Source organism: Lissotriton vulgaris, chromosome 7, assembly GCF_964263255.1.
Source record: "Lissotriton vulgaris chromosome 7, aLisVul1.2, whole genome shotgun sequence".
Lineage (NCBI taxonomy): Eukaryota > Metazoa > Chordata > Amphibia > Caudata > Salamandridae > Lissotriton > Lissotriton vulgaris.
This window is the reverse complement of record NC_141695.1, coordinates 1,333,758,671-1,333,781,029: the sequence shown is the minus strand read 5'-3', so window position 1 is coordinate 1,333,781,029 and position 22,359 is coordinate 1,333,758,671. Positions and strand designations below refer to the sequence as shown.

The window sequence follows — 22,359 nt, the reverse complement described above, 5'->3', positions numbered from 1 at the left end:
TCAGCGTCTCCTTGGTTTCATGTTTCAGGGTCGCTATTACATGGATAAATGTATGCCAATGGGTTGCTCCATCTCTTGTGCTTATTTTGAAAGATTCAGTTGTTTTTTGCAATGGGCCTTCACGAGAATAACAGGGTTTACTCATGTGATGCATTATCTTGATGATTTTCTGTTCCTGGGGGCAGCTGGGGACATAGAGTGTGCACGAGCTTTGAATAAATTTTGTGATCTCATGAGGCGCTTTGGCGTGCCATTGGCACCCGGTAAGACAGTGGGGCCATCTACTTCGCTCGAGTTTCTTGGAATAGAGCTCGATTCCGAAGAGGGGTGCTTCCGCTTGCCCAAGGAAAAGGTGGCGAAATTTGGGGCATCACTTAAAGCATGTATTAGCGCGACGAAAGTGAGATTACATCAGTTACAGCAGGTTGTGGGTCAACTAAATTTTGCCCTGAGAGTGATCCCAATGGCGCGCCCATTTTCCCGCTCTATTGCGCAGGCCATGGTTTGCCTTAAGGAAGGTCACCACCGCACAAGGCTCTCGGCAGAGGTTCGCCAGGACATGCGCATATGGTTGGCATTCCTGGCGGATTTCAACGGTCGAGTGGTGTGGAGCAAGCCCGCGGTTTCCTCTGAGGAATTGAGGTTGTGGACGGACTCGGCAGGGAGTGTTGGATTTGGCGCCATTTTTGGTAATCATTGGTCAGCACAAACCTGGCCGGCATGGTGGCACGAGAATGGGCTCACAGGTAACATAGGATTTCTTGAGCTGTTCCCTATTCTGGTGGCCTTGAAAACATGGCCTGAGGGGTTTCGTGACCGCTCTGTGGTGTTCTGGTCCGATAATATGACCGTTGTTGAGTGTATCAATAGTCAGGCTGCCCGCTGCAGATGGATCTTGAGATTGCTGAAGGAAATTGTTCTGCTGTGTATGAGGCTAAACGTCCACTTTAGGGCAAGACATGTGCCAGGGGTGTTAAATCAGGCAGCTGATGCGCTTTCTCGTTCCCGTATGCAGGCCTTCTGGGGTTTCCTACCCTCAGCGGACCCGGTGGCGGCACCTTTTCCCGAAGCTCTCTGGTCTCTCGGTGCCCCGGACTACAAGACCTCGTGGGAGAGAGTCTAGCTCCCAGGACAAGGAAGGCATACGAAGGGGCGTTCCGTTCCTATTGGTCCTTTTTGGGTTCTGCTGGGGGGGAGCTTTGGGGCCAAGAGGAGTATGTCCTGAAGTTTCTGTTATCCTTACATCAGGCAGGCAAATCAGTAGCCACGGCACAGAGGCATCGGGCCGCCATTTCTTTCATGGCACGGGCCCATGGTATCCAGGACCCCACAGCGTCTTTTGTGGTTCAGAAGGCGCTGCGAGGGTGGCAACGCCTTGAGGGTCGCAGAGTGGACGACAGGCACCCGATAGGTCTGGAAAGGTTGGCCCTGTTGATGTCAGTACTCCCTGCAACATGTTCATCTCAATCTGAGACAGTACTATTTAGAGCCGCTTTTTCATTAGCATTCCATGGGGCTATGAGGGTAAGCGAGCTGGTAGCAAGGAACAAGCAGGATACGGGGGGAGGACAGTGCCGAGAGCACATCCGAATTAAAGGGGAAACAATGGTAGTCTCGTTTGCCAGGTCCAAGACCGATCAGGGAGCGAACGGGGATTGTGTAGTAGTCCACCGGATTCCCGGATCGCCCATGTGCCCGGTAGCATGCGTTGAGGAATATTTGGCGCAGAGGGCGGCAACATGGGGGGGAAGCTTACTGAGGCACGCCGACGCCACCCCACTGACGAGGTTTCAGTTCCAACGGGTGCTTGCGATGGCAATTACAGCCGCAGGCTTGAACCCGTGCGAGTTTGGGACCCATTCCTTCAGGATAGGGGCTGCTACTGAGGCCACAGCCAGGGGTCTGAGTGTTGATAAAGTAAAACAGTTGGGGCGTTGGTCCTCGAACTGTTATAAACGGTACGTGCGGTTGCACATGTTGTGAAGCTAATATCATGAACTCACGCTTCTTGTTTTTTGTTTGGTTTTACAGTTTCGCAAGCTTACGAGGCGGGGCAGACTGTGCAGTCGACCCGACACCAGGGGACCAGCGGTCAAAGGCCACCGGCTGTGGACAGAGTGGTGTGGGTCGTGGGACACTCATACGTGAGGCGTGCCGCAGACGTATTCAAAGTAGGTGACATGATTCACATGGCTGGGGAATACGGGTACAGGGTGACCTTCTACGGAAGGGGCGGGCTCTGTATTGACCAGTTTCAGGATTTTATGGAGGGTTTGTTAGGGCGGACGAGGTCACCGCCATCTATACTCATAGTGCATCTTGGGGGCAATGATCTGGTGACCATTGGTCGGCGAATGCTTCTCGAGGTGATATTATCCACTGTAAGTTGGTTGGCAAAAAGGGTCCCTGGGTGCACAATTGCATGGTCCCACATGATCCCACGAAAGGTGTGGCGGGGGGCTAATTCTGTGTCTGCTTTAAATCATTCTGTGAAGAAAGTAAATAACAAACTTGGTAGATTGTTTCGTACAAATACATTGCATTCTATTCCGCATGGGTGTATCAGGGGGGATCAGATGTATCTAGAGGACGGGGTTCATTTGTCCCGGGTGGGGAATGATTTACTCATAGGAGACTTCATAGCTTGGTTGAGGAATTTGTAGCCATGACCTTTAAGTAGGAGTTTTTGTGGGGGGTCCGGATAGCCGGTCAACTATCCGGGCCTGTGGCGGTAAGGTCATGATCGGTGAGCAGTAATTGGAAGATCCCTAGAGGTTTGGGCGTCACCCATTATGGATGGGAGCGCCCGGGGGGAGGCGGCCATTGGCCCCTCAAACGGGAGGCGGTCCCATCTAAGGATGGGACGCCGAAAGGGAAGGCGGCCATAGGCCCCTTCCCTGGAGAGGAGGGGCTACGGACCCCTCCTCGGAATTTCCCGGGGCCCGGACATCTGCGACGGCAGGTGTGGTAAGTTGTGTGGGGTGGGAGGGGGGTCTACGCTACCTTCTAGACACCTCACACGAGTCCTCGGACGACCACTAAGATGGCGTCGAGTTAACAGGGGGCCCCCGCTAAGGCAAGGGAAATTGGAAGTGGGCACAGAGGTACAGTCCGCTGTGTGACCGCCCCTCACAAGTGAGGGGGGAATTGGTATTGGGGATCTGACACCGGTTACGACCTTGCCGTTGGCCCGTAACGTTAGGATGTACAATTTCAATGTTCAGAAATGCATTTGCAGGATGTTTAGTATCGGCTAGGAGAACCTTTGTATTAGAGATGTGTTAAGGTCAGCCAAGAACATCGTACTGTATAAATGAAATTGTACATGATATGAAACTGTTATTTTAATGTTTTAATTTTGTTTCATATTTTAATAAATACGGCCGGGAAGGGTAACTCCCTCCCGCCTTCTAAAAGTTCAGAACCGTTTCCGTCTTCCCATCCTTGGGGATTTTGTGTTGAGAGGGGGTGGCGGGTATCTCAGCTATATGGAAAGGGGCGACCACTCGGTCCCCCCGAACGTATGGTGGAGTACCCTGATCTCCCCGGGAAACCATTTTGGGCGGGAGGCGTGTCCCGGCTGGTATGCCCGAAGCGGCATAGCTGGGGCGCGCCTTTTCCCGCCCAAGAAGGGGTTGTCCTAGACACCGACACCGCCAGCCACGCCCGGGAGGCGGATTGGAGGAGGGTCTACGCCCGCCCGAAGAAGGATAAAAGGAGCGACAAGCCAAGGAAGCATCCTCTTGTTCCTGTGCTCTGAAGCTGCACCTCCTCGTTGCACGTGAGCTCGAGACGGAACGAAGAGCCAATTTTGACCCACCCACCAGCCCCTGTTGACAGCGATTTGTTTGAATAAAATTGATTGACGTGAATTGGTTTCTCTTACAGGTTGTCTTGGAATAAAGTTGATAATGTGTTGTGTAATAAAGGATGATTTTTCGTTTTCAACATGTTTTCTTAGCAGAAATGTTTGCGATTAATTTTAATGGTGATGCTCAGTAGAGTTCTACGTGAAATCGTTTAAATGTAATAATTTCCTTTTCGTTAGCTTAGTTCAAAATGTCGTATTTATTTCTGGTCGGGCGGTAAGGTCATGATCGGTGAGCAGTAATTGGAAGATCCCTAGAGGTTTGGGCGTCACCCATTATGGATGGGAGCGCCCGGGGGGAGGCGGCCATTGGCCCCTCAAACGGGAGGCGGTCCCATCTAAGGATGGGACGCCGAAAGGGAAGGCGGCCATAGGCCCCTTCCCTGGGGAGGAGGGGCTACGGACCCCTCCTCGGAATTTCCAGGGGCCCGGACATCTGCGACGGCAGGTGTGGTAAGTTGTGTGGGGTGGGAGGGGGGTCTACGCTACCTTCTAGACACCTCACACGAGTCCTCGGACGACCACTAAGATGGCGTCGAGTTAACAGGGGGCCCCCGCTAAGGCAAGGGAAATTGGAAGTGGGCAGAGAGGTACAGTCCGCTGTGCGACCGCCCCTCACAAGTGAGGGGGGAATTGGTATTGGGGATCTGACACCGGTTACGACCTTGCCGTTGGCCCGTAACGTTAGGATGTACAATTTCAATGTTCAGAAATGCATTTGCAGGATGTTTAGTATCGGCTAGGAGAACATTTGTATTAGAGATGTGTTAAGGTCAGCCAAGAACATCGTACTGTATAAATGAAATTGTACATGATATGAAACTGTTATTTTAATGTTTTAATTTTGTTTCATATTTTAATAAATACGGCCGGGAAGGGTAACTATCTCCCGCCTTCCAAAAGTTCAGAACCGTTTCCGTCTTTCCATCCTTGGGGATTTTGTGTTGAGAGGGGGTGGCGGGTATCTCAGCCATATATACCTCTACTTGTTCTAGTTGGGTCTTGTCCATGGACCATTTACTTTTGTATCTTATCTTGTTATTTTTGGTAACTACATGATCTTAGTTTTTGTCTCGTTTATCACCATCCCATTGTCCTTTGCCTAGATGTGAGTACGACTAATTAGGCGCTGTAGTCCCACTTTCGTGTGGCACAATAGTATGACATCGTCCGCATACAGCAAGTTAGTGAGACGCTTATCAGCTAATTTCGGGGGGTGAGCATTTTCATCGTCCAGTATTCCAATTAGGTCTGCAAGAAACAGATTAAAAAGGAGGGGGGCTAAAACACAGCCTTGTTTTAGGCCTTCATTTACTGGAATCTCCTTAGATAACGTTTGTCCATCCCCCCATCCTCACACTCACCCATGTCTTCGTATATAAGAGACAAATCAGCTTTAGTAGGGCAGCTGGAATTTTCATTTACTCTAGTTTTTTCCATAGTACATTTCTTTTGACACAGTCAAATGCAGATTTAAAGTCTATAAAACATAGGTACAGGGGTTGCTTCACTCTGTTTGACTTATCCATAAGCAAAGCTAGAACCAGTATGTTTGTTGTTGTCCCCAAGCCTTGTATAAAGCCTGTTTGGTTTAAAGGCAGTATCTTGTTTTCCCTGACCCATTCGGCTAAATTAGTCTGCAAAATTCTGGCAAACAACTTGGCGTCCGTGTCTTGCAGAGTAATCAGCCTGTAGTTTTCTGAAAGTGCCCAGTTTCCTTTTTTGAAGATTGGGGTTATTAAGGATCCTCGCCATGACTTGGGCACGGCTCCTTTTAGAATGACTTCTCCATATAGTTTCTCTAAGTGTGTCGCCCATAGTTCTGGTTTTTCTTTATAGAGTGCAAACGGTATCCCGTTTGGTCCGGGAGCACCATTCTTTTTTTTTAAATTAATTTGATTATCTCTTCTTTTTCTATTTGTATTGGTGTATCCGTATAGTTGTCATGAAGAGAAGTTTCCGTGTCAGTGTTGTTTTTGCACCTATGTTGCTTTTCCGCTAACCATGACTGTGTATTATCCTTGTTTAGGTGTTTCCTCAGAAAAGTCTCCCATTCCTGCTCGGTTAATGGTGATGAGACCACGTGCTTATTTGGTCTAGCAAGTCCGTTGACGATTTTCCAGAATTCTCTTGGATTCTTTTGCTTGCTGGCGTGAAATACTTTTGCCCAAGTTGCATGTTTTGCTTGATTTTTCTCCCTCCATATTAGTTTCTTCAAATTTTGATTTAGTAGCTTCAAAGTGCCCAGGTTTTCTGCTTTTACCCCAGGTTTCTTCGTTAACTTAATAATCCTATTTCGGTCTTTTTTCAACTTCATTATTGTGTATGGAAGGTTTATATAGTTTTACTTGTCCCTGTTCACTTCTTTCCACTTTGGGTTCTTTTTTGTTTGTATTTGATTTTGCGTTTTGATCAACATCCCAGTGAAGTTTTCCCATTGCTCTATCACTGTTTCTGGTGTTGTGCCTTAAGCATGCTTCCACAAGACTTTCCACCTGTTCATTTGTTTCTTCTTTGTTTCCAACATTCCAGAACAGTTGTTTATAGTTAGTTGTTCTAATGCACCCCTCGACAGTCTGGTAAGCTTTGTTTGTATTCGTTCCAATGTTCATTATAATTATCTGTTGGGCGTGATCACTTTCAGTTACTTTCTTTAATTGATACGAGGTAATGCTATGAAACATATATAATGAGGTCAATCAGTCCTGGACTGTGAGTTATACCCAAAAAAACTATATGCTGGAGGCATATCCGTTTTTATTCGGCCTTTAAGAATTCGAAGTGCCATCGAATCCATGTCCTTAACGATTTTTTTTCCAATTCTGTTCGAAGTGGAATTAGTCTCTTTCCCTAAGTTCTGATGGGGAATTAGCCATTGGTGGTTTTGCGATTTCGTTATATCATCTCTTGTGTGGGCGGACATTAGATTAAGATTAAAATCCCCAGTAATCAAAAAGTCTGCTATTGGATCCTCCAACATTTTATCAATTAGGACATTGCTTTTTATTTGCTCCAGAGCTTAATTTGCAAAAGAATGAGCGCCACTGCCCAAAGCTGTGCTTAGAAGAACCCCAAATGGTAGTCTTGAATCCCCCTCAGGTCTCTTTAATCCACTACCAGAACTTCCTGCCCCTTTATCTCTCTCTTGCAGGTTCCTGCTTTCTCCCTTTGTGAGTGTTGTCTGTCTTTCTCGTCCTCCTTCTTTCCCCCCTTTTGTTTTTCCCTCTCTTGCTCTTGGTCACTCTTGTATGATGAAAAATAAGTGCTGGTCCTCAAAAGTGAGTGTTGGTTTGCCCCACCTGCAACGACCGGCTCAAATTAGGCACTGATTTGCTTTAAGAGGGTAGGAAGAGCATATAGATAGCCACAGGGAAGAAAAGATTGACAGAGGGGAGAGGAAATAAAAAGGTGGAGAAATATAGTAAAGAAACAAGAAGGAGTTAGAGGTACAAGGGAGAATGGAAAGGTACAGGAGATGGATGTAGAGGGGAAAGAAAGTGAAGGAACAAATGGGAAAAAACAACAAGAAAAAGCGAAGCAAATGGTATGAAGAGAAGAGAGATCCAAGATAGAGTGCAATGAGAGTGGAAGGTAGAAAGTAGCAAGATATAGAGGTAGAGAGATGAGGGGAGAATCGAGATATACAAGAAACGTTACCTAGATATGGGAAATTTGTAAGATGGAAAGAAGACCCTAAAGGTAGTGGGACAGTGGAGGAGACTGAAAGGTGAAGAGTAGCTAAATACAGGAGGATTAAATGGTATAGGGGAGAATGGGAAAGCAGGAGAGAGAAGAGAAGGAATGGAAATAAAAAGGGACTAAATGGATGCAAGAAAAAGAGTGGCAGTGCCGAATGTAAATGGAGCTAGGGAGAAAGGAAGTGGAGAGAGACACTGGTGGAAATGGGGAAGAGTGAAAGGAAAGTAGATGACCCAGCGGAAGCAAGAGGAGAGTAGAAGGGAGATCTAGGTAAGAGGTGTGATGCAGAGCACAGGGCTCACGGTTCGATCCCCGGCACCGGTGGCAGATTAGCACAGCACCATGTGACTCTGGGCAATAGCTCGCTTAATCTTCCTGATGGCCTCCAGCGCCTTGACACCCTTGGGTAATTGTTTGCGCTTTACAAATACTGGTATTATTATTATTACGAAGAAGGATGAAGAAATAAGGGAATAATAGCGAAGAGTGGGAGAACGTAAAGAGATAGGAGAGCAGAATAAAAGGACAATAGAGAAGCAGGGGAAAATGAAGAGAGAGGACTGTGTGGAATACAAACACCAGAAGACACTAGAGTAAGGAAAGGAAAGTGGAAAGATACAGGGGGTTTTGGGAGAGTGAGCGTTGCAAGGTATGGTGAAATGTGGGGAAAGGGAGGGCCTGGAGATACTCAAGGAATGATGCACGGGCAAAGGGGTGTGAGAAATATAGTGCGGCAGAAGCATAGCTATAACTAGAGTAGCAAGTGCCGTGTTGCTTGAGATTAGGGGTGTGCAGGCCCCATTTCACCCCAATTTTGGTTGTTTCTTTTTAAACCCAAGCACTGTGATAAGGGGACGGAACTTATATTCAATAGTTGCATTTGGGCCCAAGCCAGCCTTGCTACACCTCCTGTTCAAGGAACCAGCACCATGACGCGACGACTCCCACTATCGCAATGTTTCAAAAACTGTTTCAGTAAAAGCTACAGATGTTCTTGTTTACTGAATTTTACAGGACTGTTATTTGCTTATGTGCATCAAGCAAAGTCTGGCATGCAGGGGCTTTGCCAAAAGTGTTGCAGCCGGAGTAGTGGCCTCAGGGGCCATAGATGAGAGAGGCCCAAGCTTGATATGCACTTCAAGTTGTGGCACCCTGGCTTGGGAGAAGAAAGCAGGGTACAGTCGTCGAGGGCACAGAAAGAAGTAGGTTGCACAGCAACACCACATTACTAGTATGTGTGCAGTTGTGCATGCTGGTGTCTGCAATGAAGTCAAACCTTCTGGCTCTGCCAAAGCTTGTTCATCGTCAGTTGTAGATGAGTGGAAATGTGTTAGTTATTCTTTTCCTATCCGATTTCAGCAGGACATGCTTTGGTAGAGGTGCCCGCAATAGGCTTGCACTCTTTAGTGTGCAGATGTTAGGTACAGCAATGGAGCCATCCGACTCCGCGTGGAGCAATGAAGGCAAGACCCTGTGCAATAGAGAACAACATAGATTTAAAAAAGAAGGACGAGGGAGTACATTGGAGGAATGATATTCGTGACTCAGCGGGCCAGTGTCAGGTGTAATATTTGAGATGAAAAAGGTCAATTAATGAATGTGATCAGGGAAAAGGAGTAACTGAATTAAAGATCCCGAAGGACGCTTTGGCGACTAGATGATCCGTAGTCTTGGAGAGAAGACTCTGTCACCCACTGCAGATGTTTTGAAGAGGCCTCCAGCTTTGGACCCAAACATCTTTTGGGGGTGTCTTGCTTATGGTGACGGGAGAGGTGAAGCAGGTTCAGGCATAGTTTTGGTTGGTACAGAGCCATTGAATCAGAGATCAGAGAACGAGGAACCGGTGCTCTCTTCTCAATCCCTTGACTGCTTAGGTCACAATCCATTAATGCTCTTTGTACAAGTCTTAGGCCTCTATTGACCAGAGGACTTGCTCAGACTCCATATTGTGGTTTGATGACAGTCCGGAATGCAGATTGAATATTGAGACCAAAATGTCAACTTTTTCTGCTGTATCGCAAAAGAATATGTGATCTCTTCTGTAGTTTTAAATTGAGAGCTTTCTGATCCTTTATTTATTGAGTTACGCTCTTGTCCCTGTGTGTGGTCAACATCTGAACTCTTCCTTTGTAATACTGGGATCTTACATTTGCTGTGAGCACTTTTGTGTATTGGTTGTTGCACCATCAGTGCCCTCACTGTGTAATATGTGCTTACGTGTGCAGGTGGTGGCACTGGTACTCATTTTTGGGGACCAGATCTTACTTTTTATCATCAGACTTAAACCCAGAGAAAGAATTACAAAAAAGGCACAGAAAAGGGGGGAAAAGGAGGATAGCCGAACAGTGACAAAGCGAGAAAGCAGGGAGGGAAAGGAACCTGTAAGAGTGAGATAAAGATACAGGAAGTGACGTGTGATGGAATAAAGAGGCTTGAGGTGGAATAAAGAGCAGGCAGTTTTGGAGACCTTATAAAAAGACCATTGGAACCCTTTATTTATTTACTTTTATTATTATAATAATTCTTATAATTAATATTATTTTTGTCTGGTCCTGTGGCCTCATAGCTCCATATTGGACACAGGTAACACAATCTCTATCCAGTATGGTATTGGAACCTGTTGAGTGTAAGCCGCAAGTTTGTCTTCTGAGCCTCACTAAGTCTCCTCAACCAGGGACCTCACGGCCTACACATTTCTGGCGCCCTTTCATTTGCTGACAAGATCAACAAATGATTGTGTTTGAATAATGTGAGTCACAGGAATAAGCGAGACTCAGAGAGAATGCATGGAGAACAGATTCCTTCAAATGTATCATCTATTATAACTGACGTCATGGAATCTCTGCTATATTTGTACCCACTCCTTTTTCTTTTGAAAAGCAAAATAAAACTTTAGAAATATTATTATTGGTACTAATATTATTTTTTCCATTTCCGACTGTCTATGAATTTCCTATTTTGCGAAACTCTTATATAATTAATTTTCTTATTTAATTCATTTAACGGCTGGCCTCTAAGAGATTTGTGTGGAAATCATAGAAGTGACTCCCCCCACCTTGAGTCCTATATAACAACCCTCCCTCGTGACCTATGTAACACACGCGACTAAAGCATTTGTCCATGCCTCTGCGGAAAGTGCGCGCCACACCTTTTGCACTCTGAGCAGGTGGAACAGTCCACACTATAGCATGCCTACAACAAATCTGTAAATGCCTCAGAGTGGTCTCAGCCCTTCCCGGATTCTGGAGCTGGGACTGTGGCGTCAACAAGGTTGTCGCGTGGCTTTGGAGATGACCCCGCGGGCCGAGACACCTTGACCTCCGCTGAGGCGTGACGGGGAGGGCGCGGAAGCGGCGAATTGATTGCCTATCACTCCAGGGAGGAGCGGCATAACAAGGGTGTTTTGAATTCTGAACAAAACAAGGAAAATGCCCCCCTCCCCCCAGATGGTACTAAAAACACAGTTATAATTGTTGTGCATTGGGCTCTCAGGCCTCTGCGCGCCGGTGCCACTGCACCTGCTGCACTATTGATAACTACGCTCCTGGGAAATGCCGGTACACGCAGCCCAGTTTAGAAGAGTTGTAATCTAATGCTGAGACTTAAAGAATTATTTGGAAATAAAAAGACACGATTACTAATCCCAGATTTTCCCTTATATGTTGTCACCTATTCGTATAAGCGCCTTGAGACCCTTGCGGGTGAGTAGTGCGCTATACAAGTATCAATTTACATTTACCTAGAGCAAACCATCTCTCTCATTGTCTTGGTTAATTCCTGGAGGAAGCACCAAGCTGTCAGAAAGAGGCCAATCCGAATATTAATTGTAAAACGTATATTCAAACAAGCATTCATAAAGCCAATAGGTCGCACCTTTGGGATCTCTTGGCTTTGCCAATGCCTTTTAGCCATGCTGTACAACATTGGCAAAGGGCCCTGCAGCATGAATAAAAGCACAAAAAAGGCACGAGGCCAAAGCGCTGTACAAAATACACAGGCTCCATTTTGTCATTTAATGATCCAAGCTGGATTGGTAAATTAAAAAGTGGTTTTAAGGCAGACGGTCAGGTGGCAGTGGCTTGGCCTGGTCTGCTGCAAAAAAAGAAATAACTAATACATTTTTTTAAAAGACCGCAAGGGGGAAGGGGCAACAATGGGGGTGCAGGATGGTAGAAGAGGTTGCAATAGGTAATGGGAAGGTGAGAAGGGACAGCAGTGTTTGAGGGAGAAGTGAACGAGCAAGAAACTAACGCGGGGCAGAGGCACATGAGTGCAAGTGTAGGGGGGTATGAGAAAAGTACCCTGGCGAGAGAAAGCAACATGGAGCCCGGTGGGTGGGGGAAAGAAGTACACGAAACAGACAGCTGAAAGGTATATGCACTCTCATTTAGTGCTCAATCAATGAGAAAAATGCTCATACATTGCACCAAGCCGGATTGAAATCAGTGTCACTCCGATTACAGACGCTCACGTCTGCAGTGGAGGCATTAACCAACTGAGCCTTCTACTGGAATAGGTATTTAAACAGAATATCAGAATCCAAAATGTATCGTGGGAAAGAATATTGTGCCAAGAATATCAGGCACGGAAATATGGTGGAGTTAAGTTTCTACGGAAAAGCAAAGTTTTACTATACCTAACTCCACATATATTTACATTGACAATATATATTTATTCAAGGCACGTAGATGTGCAGTTAAGAATAGTAGATCTATACTTAATGTATTTTCACTACTTTCTCAATGTTTTGGTCCTCTGTATTTTTGACACGATATTCTGTCCACGCGATTTTTTTGTTTCCGATATTCTGTCAGTGATCCGTTTTTTTCTCTCGCTGTGACGCGACCCCACACTCACTTGCCCTTCCTCCATTGTACTCAGCATTACAGTTGTGGTAGTGCTTTTTATGCATTTCAACCACTGGCCAGTGACTAGGTTGAATTAGCAGCAGGCCTAGTGCGTCTTTTCCTCGGGGAAGCTGTCAGCTGCCGCTCTCTAGCCCTGACCACAACTTGGAGCATTCATCCTAACTGGAGTGGGTTGTATTGACCTGTGAGGTCTCCCCAATACAGGGGCGTGGCTGCATTTGGAGATATTCTTGAGGAAAGCGGATATTTCGGGTAGAGAGAGAGCCTGGCTTAGACTTGTCACCCAGGGCATTAGTAAGAAGGAGAAGGCGAAATCTATAGATAGTTTAAGTTAAAATTTGGGGTTGTCCAGTTAAATGTATTGGTGTCTGAAGGGGTCAGTCATGCAGACTTATGCTGCGCTCAAATTAACAACCTCGCCATCTCAGGACAGGCAAAGCAGACAGGAATTAAAATATGATGAAAAAGGCACGGGAAACACTCTTAAAGGGAATATCTTGAAAAACAATAAACTTGAGCTAAATAGCGCAAATTCTTAGCTGTGGCTTGACACTTTATGAAAGGCCTCATCACAATGACCTACTGTACATAGACATGTTCCATCAACATCTGTATGATGGAAACCCCAGCTGTGATTCGCATCATGTGTGAAATTCAATTCAAACACACACCTCAGCAGCAAACACAACCTACTAAGCTACCTGACCGCCTGAAGCTGCAAGTCCCTTGGACATAACTCCAAAGCCGCACTGGACTATGTCACGGCTGTGTGTACTTGACACCCGCGAGCCCTCACCTGCTCTTCCGCAGCCAAATGATTTCCCCGCTTGTTTGTGCCCGGCCCAGGGATGGAAGGCGTGACGTGACGGCTTTGGGAGATGAGTGAGTGGGCATGGCAGGTATGGGAGGGACGGAACAGGACCGTCCACCCGCTGCCCCCCTCAGCCGGTCCATATAAGCCTCGGTGCCGCTCGGGCGGTGCTCGCATCTGCGCTCGACCTTGGCACACACCTTTAAGGGGAAGTCACTGAGGCTCCACCGGAGCGGTTCACTCGGCCGGAGTTCAAGGGGTGGCCGGACCGCCACGGCAATGGGGGTCCTCCTCCTCCTCCTGCTCATTCATACCGGTAAGTGACGTCGTTTAGTAGAACAAATGGGCAGTACGAGCAAGGGAATAGCTAGGCCCCAAAACACGTACCTCAAAAATGGCGAGGTGGCTACTGACAGGGCCAGTCTGGAATATCTCGATTCTGCTGCAGACACGCCATTGGCCAATACAAGTGGCTCCCATAAGATATAGAGTTTATGTCTCCTCCGCCCTCCCTATCAGCATCCAGTGCAGTAAATCCATGTCGAATCTGTTGTTACGTTTACTTTTACTGGGTGTCTCTTCACTCGAAGAGGCAGATCTGGGTAGCAATTAGGTGACTGAATTCTAAGTAAGGGGGTGTCAGTCGACTGGACCATCTTCAGCATTAGCGAAATGTCTAGCGAAATGTTATATTTGTGGTTGCCCTGAGTTCATGACTCGCAGTACAACTGCGCACGGATCCGCATCTGTTCCGACACAGCATTTTGTACTTAATCAATAAAACTGTGACTTTAAACATGGATATTTAAGAATCATTCGCCACTGCCCCCAGTGCTAATGTTGGTTCACCATGTCCGCTAAGCTCGGGTAATTCTCTTTCCCACTCAGTGTGTGCCCTCCTCAGGACCATTTCCAGCTAGTTAGCCTTGGCTGACTATCCAACGCATTTGTGATCCCTCATTTTGTGTTTGCCCTTCTCTCAAGACTAACATCTGGTCTGCAGGGCCGGCTTCAATGCTGGTGGCGCCCAGTAGGACTATCTTTTTTGGGCGCAGTCCCTAATGGCCTCCTTCTCCACGGATTCCCTCACTAAAAAGAGGCATGGTCGGTATTCGATGATTTGTCTGGAGTTGCCTGTTCTCATCACAGGCTCTGGTGCTACCAGCAAGACAAACTAACGAACATTTTGGCTGATTATTAGACCCCCTCACTCCCCATGTCATTACAATCTAGACTTTCTTACAGAACAAATTTGTTAAAAGGTGTAAACAGAGCATTTTTTTGTGAAAAACATACAGATCAAGGCAATTTTGGAATACCCCTCAAAAAGTATTTCTGATCACCAACTTTCAAAACTTTCCTCTTTAATGTTTTCTTGTTATGCATAGCACTAATCTGCCTTCCTTCAGACCTTAGAACGTTTCATGTCAGCTGTCAAGACGGAACTTGGAAAAACCACAGTTGCTAGGTATCTGAATATGGAACTATCCAGATATCCCTTGGCCTTGTACTTAACCCTATCTATGTCTCAATGGGAAAGAAGCTTGTTGTTTCGACTAAGGGCAGGCTCCGTTAGATATTTGTTAAACTTTCCCCTGGGTCACCAATCAAGATCAGACAAAATAAGCTGCCCGTGTAATGGGCTAAGCACCCAAAATGACTTGCACTTTTTCTTTTCCTGTAATTTTTACTTGAAATATACTAAATGGTTTTTAATTCCCTTTTTTTTAAAAACTCAGACCAATTACCCTGGACCAATCTTACCAGTTGTTACTTGCACTAGACAATGAGGAGATAATCTGTCGCACTTGCACTTTTTTAAAAACAGCAGCCCGCGCTCGCAAAATGATGGATGGCTAACTCAAGTTCAAGTTCAAATGACTTTATTCGATTGTTAACATTACAATCATAAAAGCAAAATTCCTAAGCATACAGTTAAAAACAAGTGATCCATTTCATTTGTGAGACGAGAGGTTACATAATCAATATAAAACAAGAGTAACAGGCAGAGTAAACACTTTAAGAATATAAATAGTTACAGCAAAAATAAAAAGTAAAAAATATACCTAACAGCAGCAGCATAGTTATCCCTCCATACTTTTCCTAAATGTAATTGCTAATTTCAGAAAACTACATACAAATAAAGTGCAGTCACAGTTCAGGAGTTGAAGGTAGTAAAGTGCTGGTTTAATCTGTGCAAATTTCCGTTCTTTGAGGCGCGGTTTTAAGTATAGCCTCCGGGGTACTGTGTAATAAGGACAAATAAATAAAAAGTGCGCCAGATCTTGCGTAGACTTTCCGTCGCAGCCGCAAGCTGGCAACACTTGACCTCGATGGGCCCCACTCGGTACCGCCAGTAAAAGATGAAACAAATCAAAACGGAACCTTGTTAATAGATAACGTTCATAGCCAGTCATGGGCCATGATAAGTATGGTTCCATTTGTAGACAGGTTTTGAGTAGTGCGTGTTTCCTAACACTGTCTTTCTGTAGCTCGGCCTCCTCCCGGGCTAAATACCTGGTTGTCATGAATGTATTTTTCACAAAGGTGACATCCAATTTAGTGGTAGAGTCTGGGGTTAAAAACAAATCAGGCCGTCCTATTTCAATAATGCAATCATTAATGTACTTCAGCCACGGAACCTTAAACCTACCATCCCATGTTAAGGCTTCTTTTAATATATCATGGGTAAGAGGTATGTCATTATTTACCCAGCAATTCAACCAACACAATAGGGGATTAGCTGCTATTCTATCGCTTAAATAGGGCACACCTAGCTCCTCATGTACAGAGAAGTTTCCAGTTCCCCTTGGCAGCCTCAGTATCTGCTTCAGGAAATAATTTTCTACAACCTCCAGGTCCGCCGTCTGGCTATAGCCCCAGAGCTCGCTTCCGTAGCAAGCAACGGCGATGCTCTTTGCCTGGTTTAATTTAAGCAAGGCAGCCACCGGACTATTGCCCATTTTTCTTGCGAAATCAAGTATGTCCGCATTGACGCGAGTTACCTCGCCCTTCTTCCTCAGGACAGCGGGGCCCCAAGATAGTTGGTGATCAAAAAGGACCCAGAGGTATGAGAAGGTTCTGGTGGTTGGAATTTTTTCCCCATTTATATTAAAAAGGTTGGATTTTCGTGACCCCAGGCCTGTCTTCATAACATAAGACTTAGAATTGTTAATACTTAAGCCTCGGGACTCCATGAAAACAAAACAAAGAAAGAGTTTAAAAGTGTCTGGAGGCCGATTGCTGTCCTTGAAATAAGGACGGCATCGTCTGCGTAGAGCAGAACTGGAACGCCTTTCCGACCTACGTAGGGGTAATCTGCTCCGGTTTTTAACAAGTATTCCTCTAACTCGTTAATATACAAGTTAAAGAGGAATGGTGCTAGAATGCGCCCCTGTCGAACACCCCGATTAATTCTGATATCCCCCGTCACTTTCAGATCTTGGGTGTATCGAACGTTAGCTCTTGTATCGGAGTGCAGGTCAGCCAGTAAATTAATTAGATTCTGCTCTACACCCAAAAAAAAGTGGAGTGCAACCCATCCCCACATGATGTGCTACACCCATCTTTAGCATGGTGTCCCATAATTTGCCTCTGTCCTCACAATCAAATGCGGACGATAGGTCCATAAAAGCCATGTGGACTGTTCCCTGCCGGGACATGGTGTATTTACCTATAATCAAATACAGGTTCAGGCACTGGGTAACTGTCGAATGACCAGGTCTGAAACCATATTGTATTGGGGATATAACATTGTTCTCATTTGCCCATGCAGTTAATCTATTCAGGATTACGCCCCCTACCACTTTGGCTACAGAGTTAATTAGGGATATTGGCTTGTAGCATAACGGGCTACTACGATCACCCTTTTTGAACACGGGCACTGTAGTCGATATCCCCCACGACTTTGGGCATCCAGAGGCCGCAGCTGCATTTACTACGGCAGTAAGGACAGGGGCCCATAATGATATACAGAATTTAAAAAGGTCCGGAGGCAAGTCATCCGGGCCAGGGGCCTTATTACTGGTTAACCCTTGAATGCCCTTCTCTACTTCATTGACTGAAAAGCACAAAAAATTCTCCATAGTGGTTGAAGAGCCGTGTTCTGCTTGTTGCTCATTGCTTTTAAAAATTGCACTAAAATGAGTGACCCAATCCTCCTCTGGGATGTTAGTGCCAAGTGCAGTGTCACTGAGATCGTCAAACAAAGGTTTATTAATAATTTCCCAGAATTTGCTACTGTTACCCAGGACTAATGGATCAAGCAGAGACTCCCAGGTACGCGCCTTAATTTCTTTTTTTCGTTTAGCAAGAGATTTCTTATAAATCAATCGCAGAATTTTAATTTCGCCTGAATCTCTGGGTTTGGTTTTTAGCGCCTTTCTCAAATCTCTGCTTGCCTTGGAGCAAGAATGGTCAAACCATTTAGGGTTACTTCTGGTTTGTCCCTTCACTGGGACTGTTAACATGGATCCTACTGATGACACCACAACCTCAAAAACAGCTAGGGTTTGCTCTGGGGATGTTGCTGGTGACACACAAACCGCAAGTTCCTCACCACATGACCTATTAATTTCGGTGTACAGGTTTTCACAATTTACCATTGACCATTTCAATCGACGTTTACCATTTATACATTTTAAGGTTCCCCGGCCTTCACAGTTCATTCGCTGTTCAAATACTCCACCACCCAGTCTAATGGTTATGGGATTATGGTTACTATAGTTATTTGTTTGAATAGTGAATCTGGAGGCCTGATTAGCGAGATCAGCAGATAGTAATATGTGATCTATAAAGGACCCATGGCCTGAACCTTTAAATGTAGAAACATCAAAAACCTTGGACTCCGGCACCATGGACATGGCTACAGTTAGGTTATTTTCATTCAACAAATCGTTGAGACAAATTCCATGCCTGGAGTGGTCAAAATGAAAGCCGTTCACTCTATTACACCCCAGAGATCCCATGGGGGTAACTCCTGGGTTACCACACGGGTGAACATTAAAATCACCTGCGATCAATAAATTACGTGACAGAGTGCCTGCTTCCTCTCTCAGCATCTCATTCAAAAGCAGTATATTACATTCCCCTTGACTATTTATAGCATTGTAAAAATTAATTAAAGTCAAGGCATGTTTGCCTCTCTTCAATTCCAGCACTTGAATATTCCGATTTGCATGATACCGATTACTTACTTGGCAGGTAAGTGTCAGATTAATAAAGATAGCCAGGCCCCCCTTTGCTCTTCCACTGATTGAGGGAGCTGCTGGCCTCAAGAAGCTTTGATAACCCTCAATAAACGCATTATTATCTTCCATCCATGTCTCTTGGAGGCATATGACTGCGTGTTTCTTGACAAATGCCAACCAGGCAGGATCTCATATTTTGTCAATCAAACCCGCTATATTCCAGGAGACTAAGCTCGCATTACAAACGTCAACAGGCTCTGTTCCAATGACAAGCTCTGTGGTTATAGGTTCTAATAGCGATCGATTAAGTTGTTCTACGTATGTGTCTCCCTGAGTTTCTGTTGTGGAAGGGTTAGGTTCTACATGGATTGGAAGAAGGCTAAGAGCCTCGGGCAGATCATGCAATGTACTGATGTACTCATGTATTGCGGGGCTATCCGTTAGGAGATCTATATCTAGCTCTACCTGACTATTGGTATCTAATTCAACGGCTGGAGAGGGAACAGTTACTGCTTGTATGGCCCTAATTTCCCCATGTAATGGGTTACTTTGCATATGACCTGTATGCATTAGTGTGGTTGGAGCAGCATGTAGTCAGTCGACCCCCTCCAAACCACTCTGGTCATAAAAAGCGTCAAAACTATTTGAAATAGGTACATTATAATAGATGTTAGGGTATGTTAAAGGAGAGTGTTCACGATGTTGATACGTCCCGTGTGAGGCCTCCCGTCTCTCGTGATAAATTGCTGGGTGGTTAGCCTGTCTGGTCTCCCAGGTTATATCTCTCCTATACTGTCTTTGATCTCCTGCAGTGTAGTGACCACGGTTCCTTGGAGTTACTCCATCATGATATTGATTAAAATTATCATAAGTTTTCTCCTGCTCTAGTGTGGGATATGGGTACACTTTACCTAGACTGTGATCACTTGAGGGATAAAAGTAACTTAGATCCATAGTACGGATCAAACTACTAATCGGGCCATCCTTCCAACTAGTAATGTGCCTTGCCACACGATTGTCCTTGAAGTTGACAACAATGCAATCACCCTCAGTAGATTTAAATCTGTGCCCCACCCAGTCGACCCTTCTGACATTTGTTATTTTGCCACTCATGTGGGGAGGGATAGGTCTATGGGTGGTTAGCCAGTGACTCACTTTATTTTTCAAATCCCCATAGCTCTCTACCTTACCATCTTCTAGTTGCGGTACACCAATCATTACTATGGTGTATAAATGGGATTCAGGGGGGAGATTAATGTGAATGAGTTTTTTTGGTTGTGTCAGCTTTGGTGTTTGCACTAATCGTGTATTTATGGCTGTATTTTGTGTTGGTATTGGCCTTTGAGGCTCAACCTGATCATCAAGTGAGTCAGGGGATAAACCTTCCGCGGCCCATTCACTCTCGTCATTTCCAGTTGTGGAACCATCTGGGATGGTGGGCAAAGTCGGAGCTGCTACCGTTTGGATATTTACACATACAGGTGGGTTTGGGATGTTATGGTCTATAGCACCCTGGGAAGGAGTAAGTAATGAATTGGAACTATCACTATGGGTGTTTTTCTTAGCTCGTGTCTTTTTAGTGTTAGTTTGCTTATGGGTGCTGTTGAGCGGTAAAAGACTGACCTTCGGTGTGGGTGCACTAGGAATTTTTAACATGCTTGTAGTGTCCTCTTTTTGAGACTTTTCAAACTTCACTAAGGTTTGCTCTATGCTAGTGATTCTTTCGCTTATAGGCTGCAAAAGGGATCTAACTAGGTGTTCCAGTTCTGTCAGATATAGTTTGTCTGGTGTACTTGCCCTTTCAGTCTGGCTTGTCTGGTCTATGGAAGTTTTAATGTACTCTGGCTGTGTTTCATTAGACAATGATAATACGCCCTGGTTAGAAGACGTTGTAGTCAGATTAGGTGTTTTATTAGTTGGTTTGGCCATCTGAAGTTTTACCAAACATCCTTTGCTGAGGGCTTGTCATTACCTAAAGGTCGGTATGTTTTCCTCACTATCGATTTAGTTTTTTTCCCATATTGCCGTTTCGTCTTTTTTGGGGAAGGTGGTTTATCTGCTGCTGTTATATTTGCAAGAGGTGAACTTCCAACAAGTTCATCCCCTAACCTTGGGGAGTTTAATGATATAACTCCCGGGTGAGATAAGCACAGATTTTCCCCAGAATTAAGAATAAACACAGGGCTACCTTCTATGCTATTTAATGGTATAGGTGAGGCTAATGATGCATTTTTCCTACTACTTTGGCCACTAGGCAACCCAGTAAAGGATTGTAATAAAAGTGATTCCTCCAAATTAATAGAAGAATCCGCAGTATTGTTATTGGCAGTAGTATGCAATGAAAGATTGGGCAAACACATATTTGGTGTCATTGAAAGACGCCTCTCCGTATTTTGTATAGCATCTGCTACTACACCTATAGTCTTTTGTAGCATTAAGTCAATGGCTGTAAGAGACGGTAGAGGTGTAGATAGAACAGTCTTATTTCTAGTCGACGATCTTGTAGCCACGGGGGTCTTTCTGACTTTGGTCATCGTGTAGGAGGTATTGAAAAGGTCAGATGAAGTGCTGAACACTTATAAAGAGCTTAACTTAGCAGTTATAACAGGCCACACAAGCGATGATTAGACCAAATATAACACTGTCACCTTGTGCTATATCCCAGAGTAATGGAATTGAAGGGGGGGGTGGCCCGTCCCATCTCCTTCTGTCCCCTGAGGGCCACAGAGGGCCCGCCCTTTGCCCGGGCTTAGCCCCGGGCGCTCCCGCGCGCTCCCACGACGCGGGGGTGATGCTGGCTTTATGCGCCGCCTGGCGTGATGTTATGGGCGTCTCCCGCCGCACAGCCTGGCGGGAGATGTGGTTCGGAGCCCCCCTCCGCTCGGCGGCCGCTATTCGGTCTCAATCGCGGCGGCGGGAGGGGGACGCGAACAGGCAGGCACCAGGATTCACAGCGGTTGCAGGGGGCGAGGTAGGCTCTCTCGCGGGTCTCTTGTTGGTTAAAGGGTCCTTGTCTCAATTGTTCGGCGTCACCCGCACCACTGGGGTGACGCTGGCTTTATGCGCCGCCTGGCGCGATGTTATGGGCGTCTCCCGCCGCACAGCCTGGCGGGAGATGTGGTTCGGAGCCCCCCCTCCGCTCGGCGGCCGCTATTCAGTCTCAATTGCGGCGGCGGGAGGGGGACGCGAACAGGCAGGCACTAGGATTCACAGCGGTTGCAGGGGGCGAGGTAGGCTCTCTCGCGGGTCTCTTGCTGGTTAAAGGGTCCTTGTCTCAATTGTTCGGCGTCACCCGCACCACCGGGGTGACGCTGGCTTTATGCGCCGCCTGGCGCGATGTTATGGGCGTCTCCCGCCGCACAGCCTGGCGGGAGAAGTGGTTCGGAGCCCCCCTCCGCTCGGCGGCCGCTATTTGGTCTCAATTGCGGCGGCGGGAGGGGGACGCGAACAGGCAGGCACCAGGATTCACAGCGGTTGCAGGGGGCGAGGTAGGCTCTCTCGCGGGTCTCTTGCTGGTTAAAGGGTACTTGTCTCAATTGTTCGGCGTCACCCGCACCACCGGGGTGACGCTGGCTTTATGCGCCGCCTGGCGCGATGTTATGGGCGTCTCCCGCCGCACAGCCTGGCGGGAGATGTGGTTCGGAGCCCCCCTCTGCTCGGCAGCCGCTATTCAGTCTCAATTGCGGCGGCGGGAGGGGGACGCGAACTGGCAGGCACCAGGATTCACAGCGGTTGCAGGGGGCGAGGTAGGCTCTCTCGCGGGTCTCTTGCTGGTTAAAGGGTCCTTGTCTCAATTGTTCGGCGCCACCCGCACCACCGGGGTGACGCTGGCTTTATGCGCCGCCTGGCGCGATGTTATGGGCGTCTCCCGCCGCACAGCCTGGCGGGAGATGTGGTTCGGAGCCCCCCTCCGCTCGGCGGCCG

General features: G+C 46.5%; 1 protein-coding gene across 1 annotated transcript in view; it reads right to left on the bottom strand.

Moving 5' to 3' along the window:
• Nucleotides 1–20,364, bottom strand: part of LOC147703635 (uncharacterized) — a 57,648-nt gene extending 37,284 nt beyond the window's left edge. The window contains exon 1 of the mRNA XM_086929532.1: nucleotides 19,626–20,364. Within this exon, the coding sequence (XP_086785658.1) occupies nucleotides 19,626–20,364 (739 nt within the window). The remainder of the gene's footprint in view (nucleotides 1–19,625) is intronic.
• Nucleotides 20,365–22,359: the final 1,995 nt, after the last annotated feature.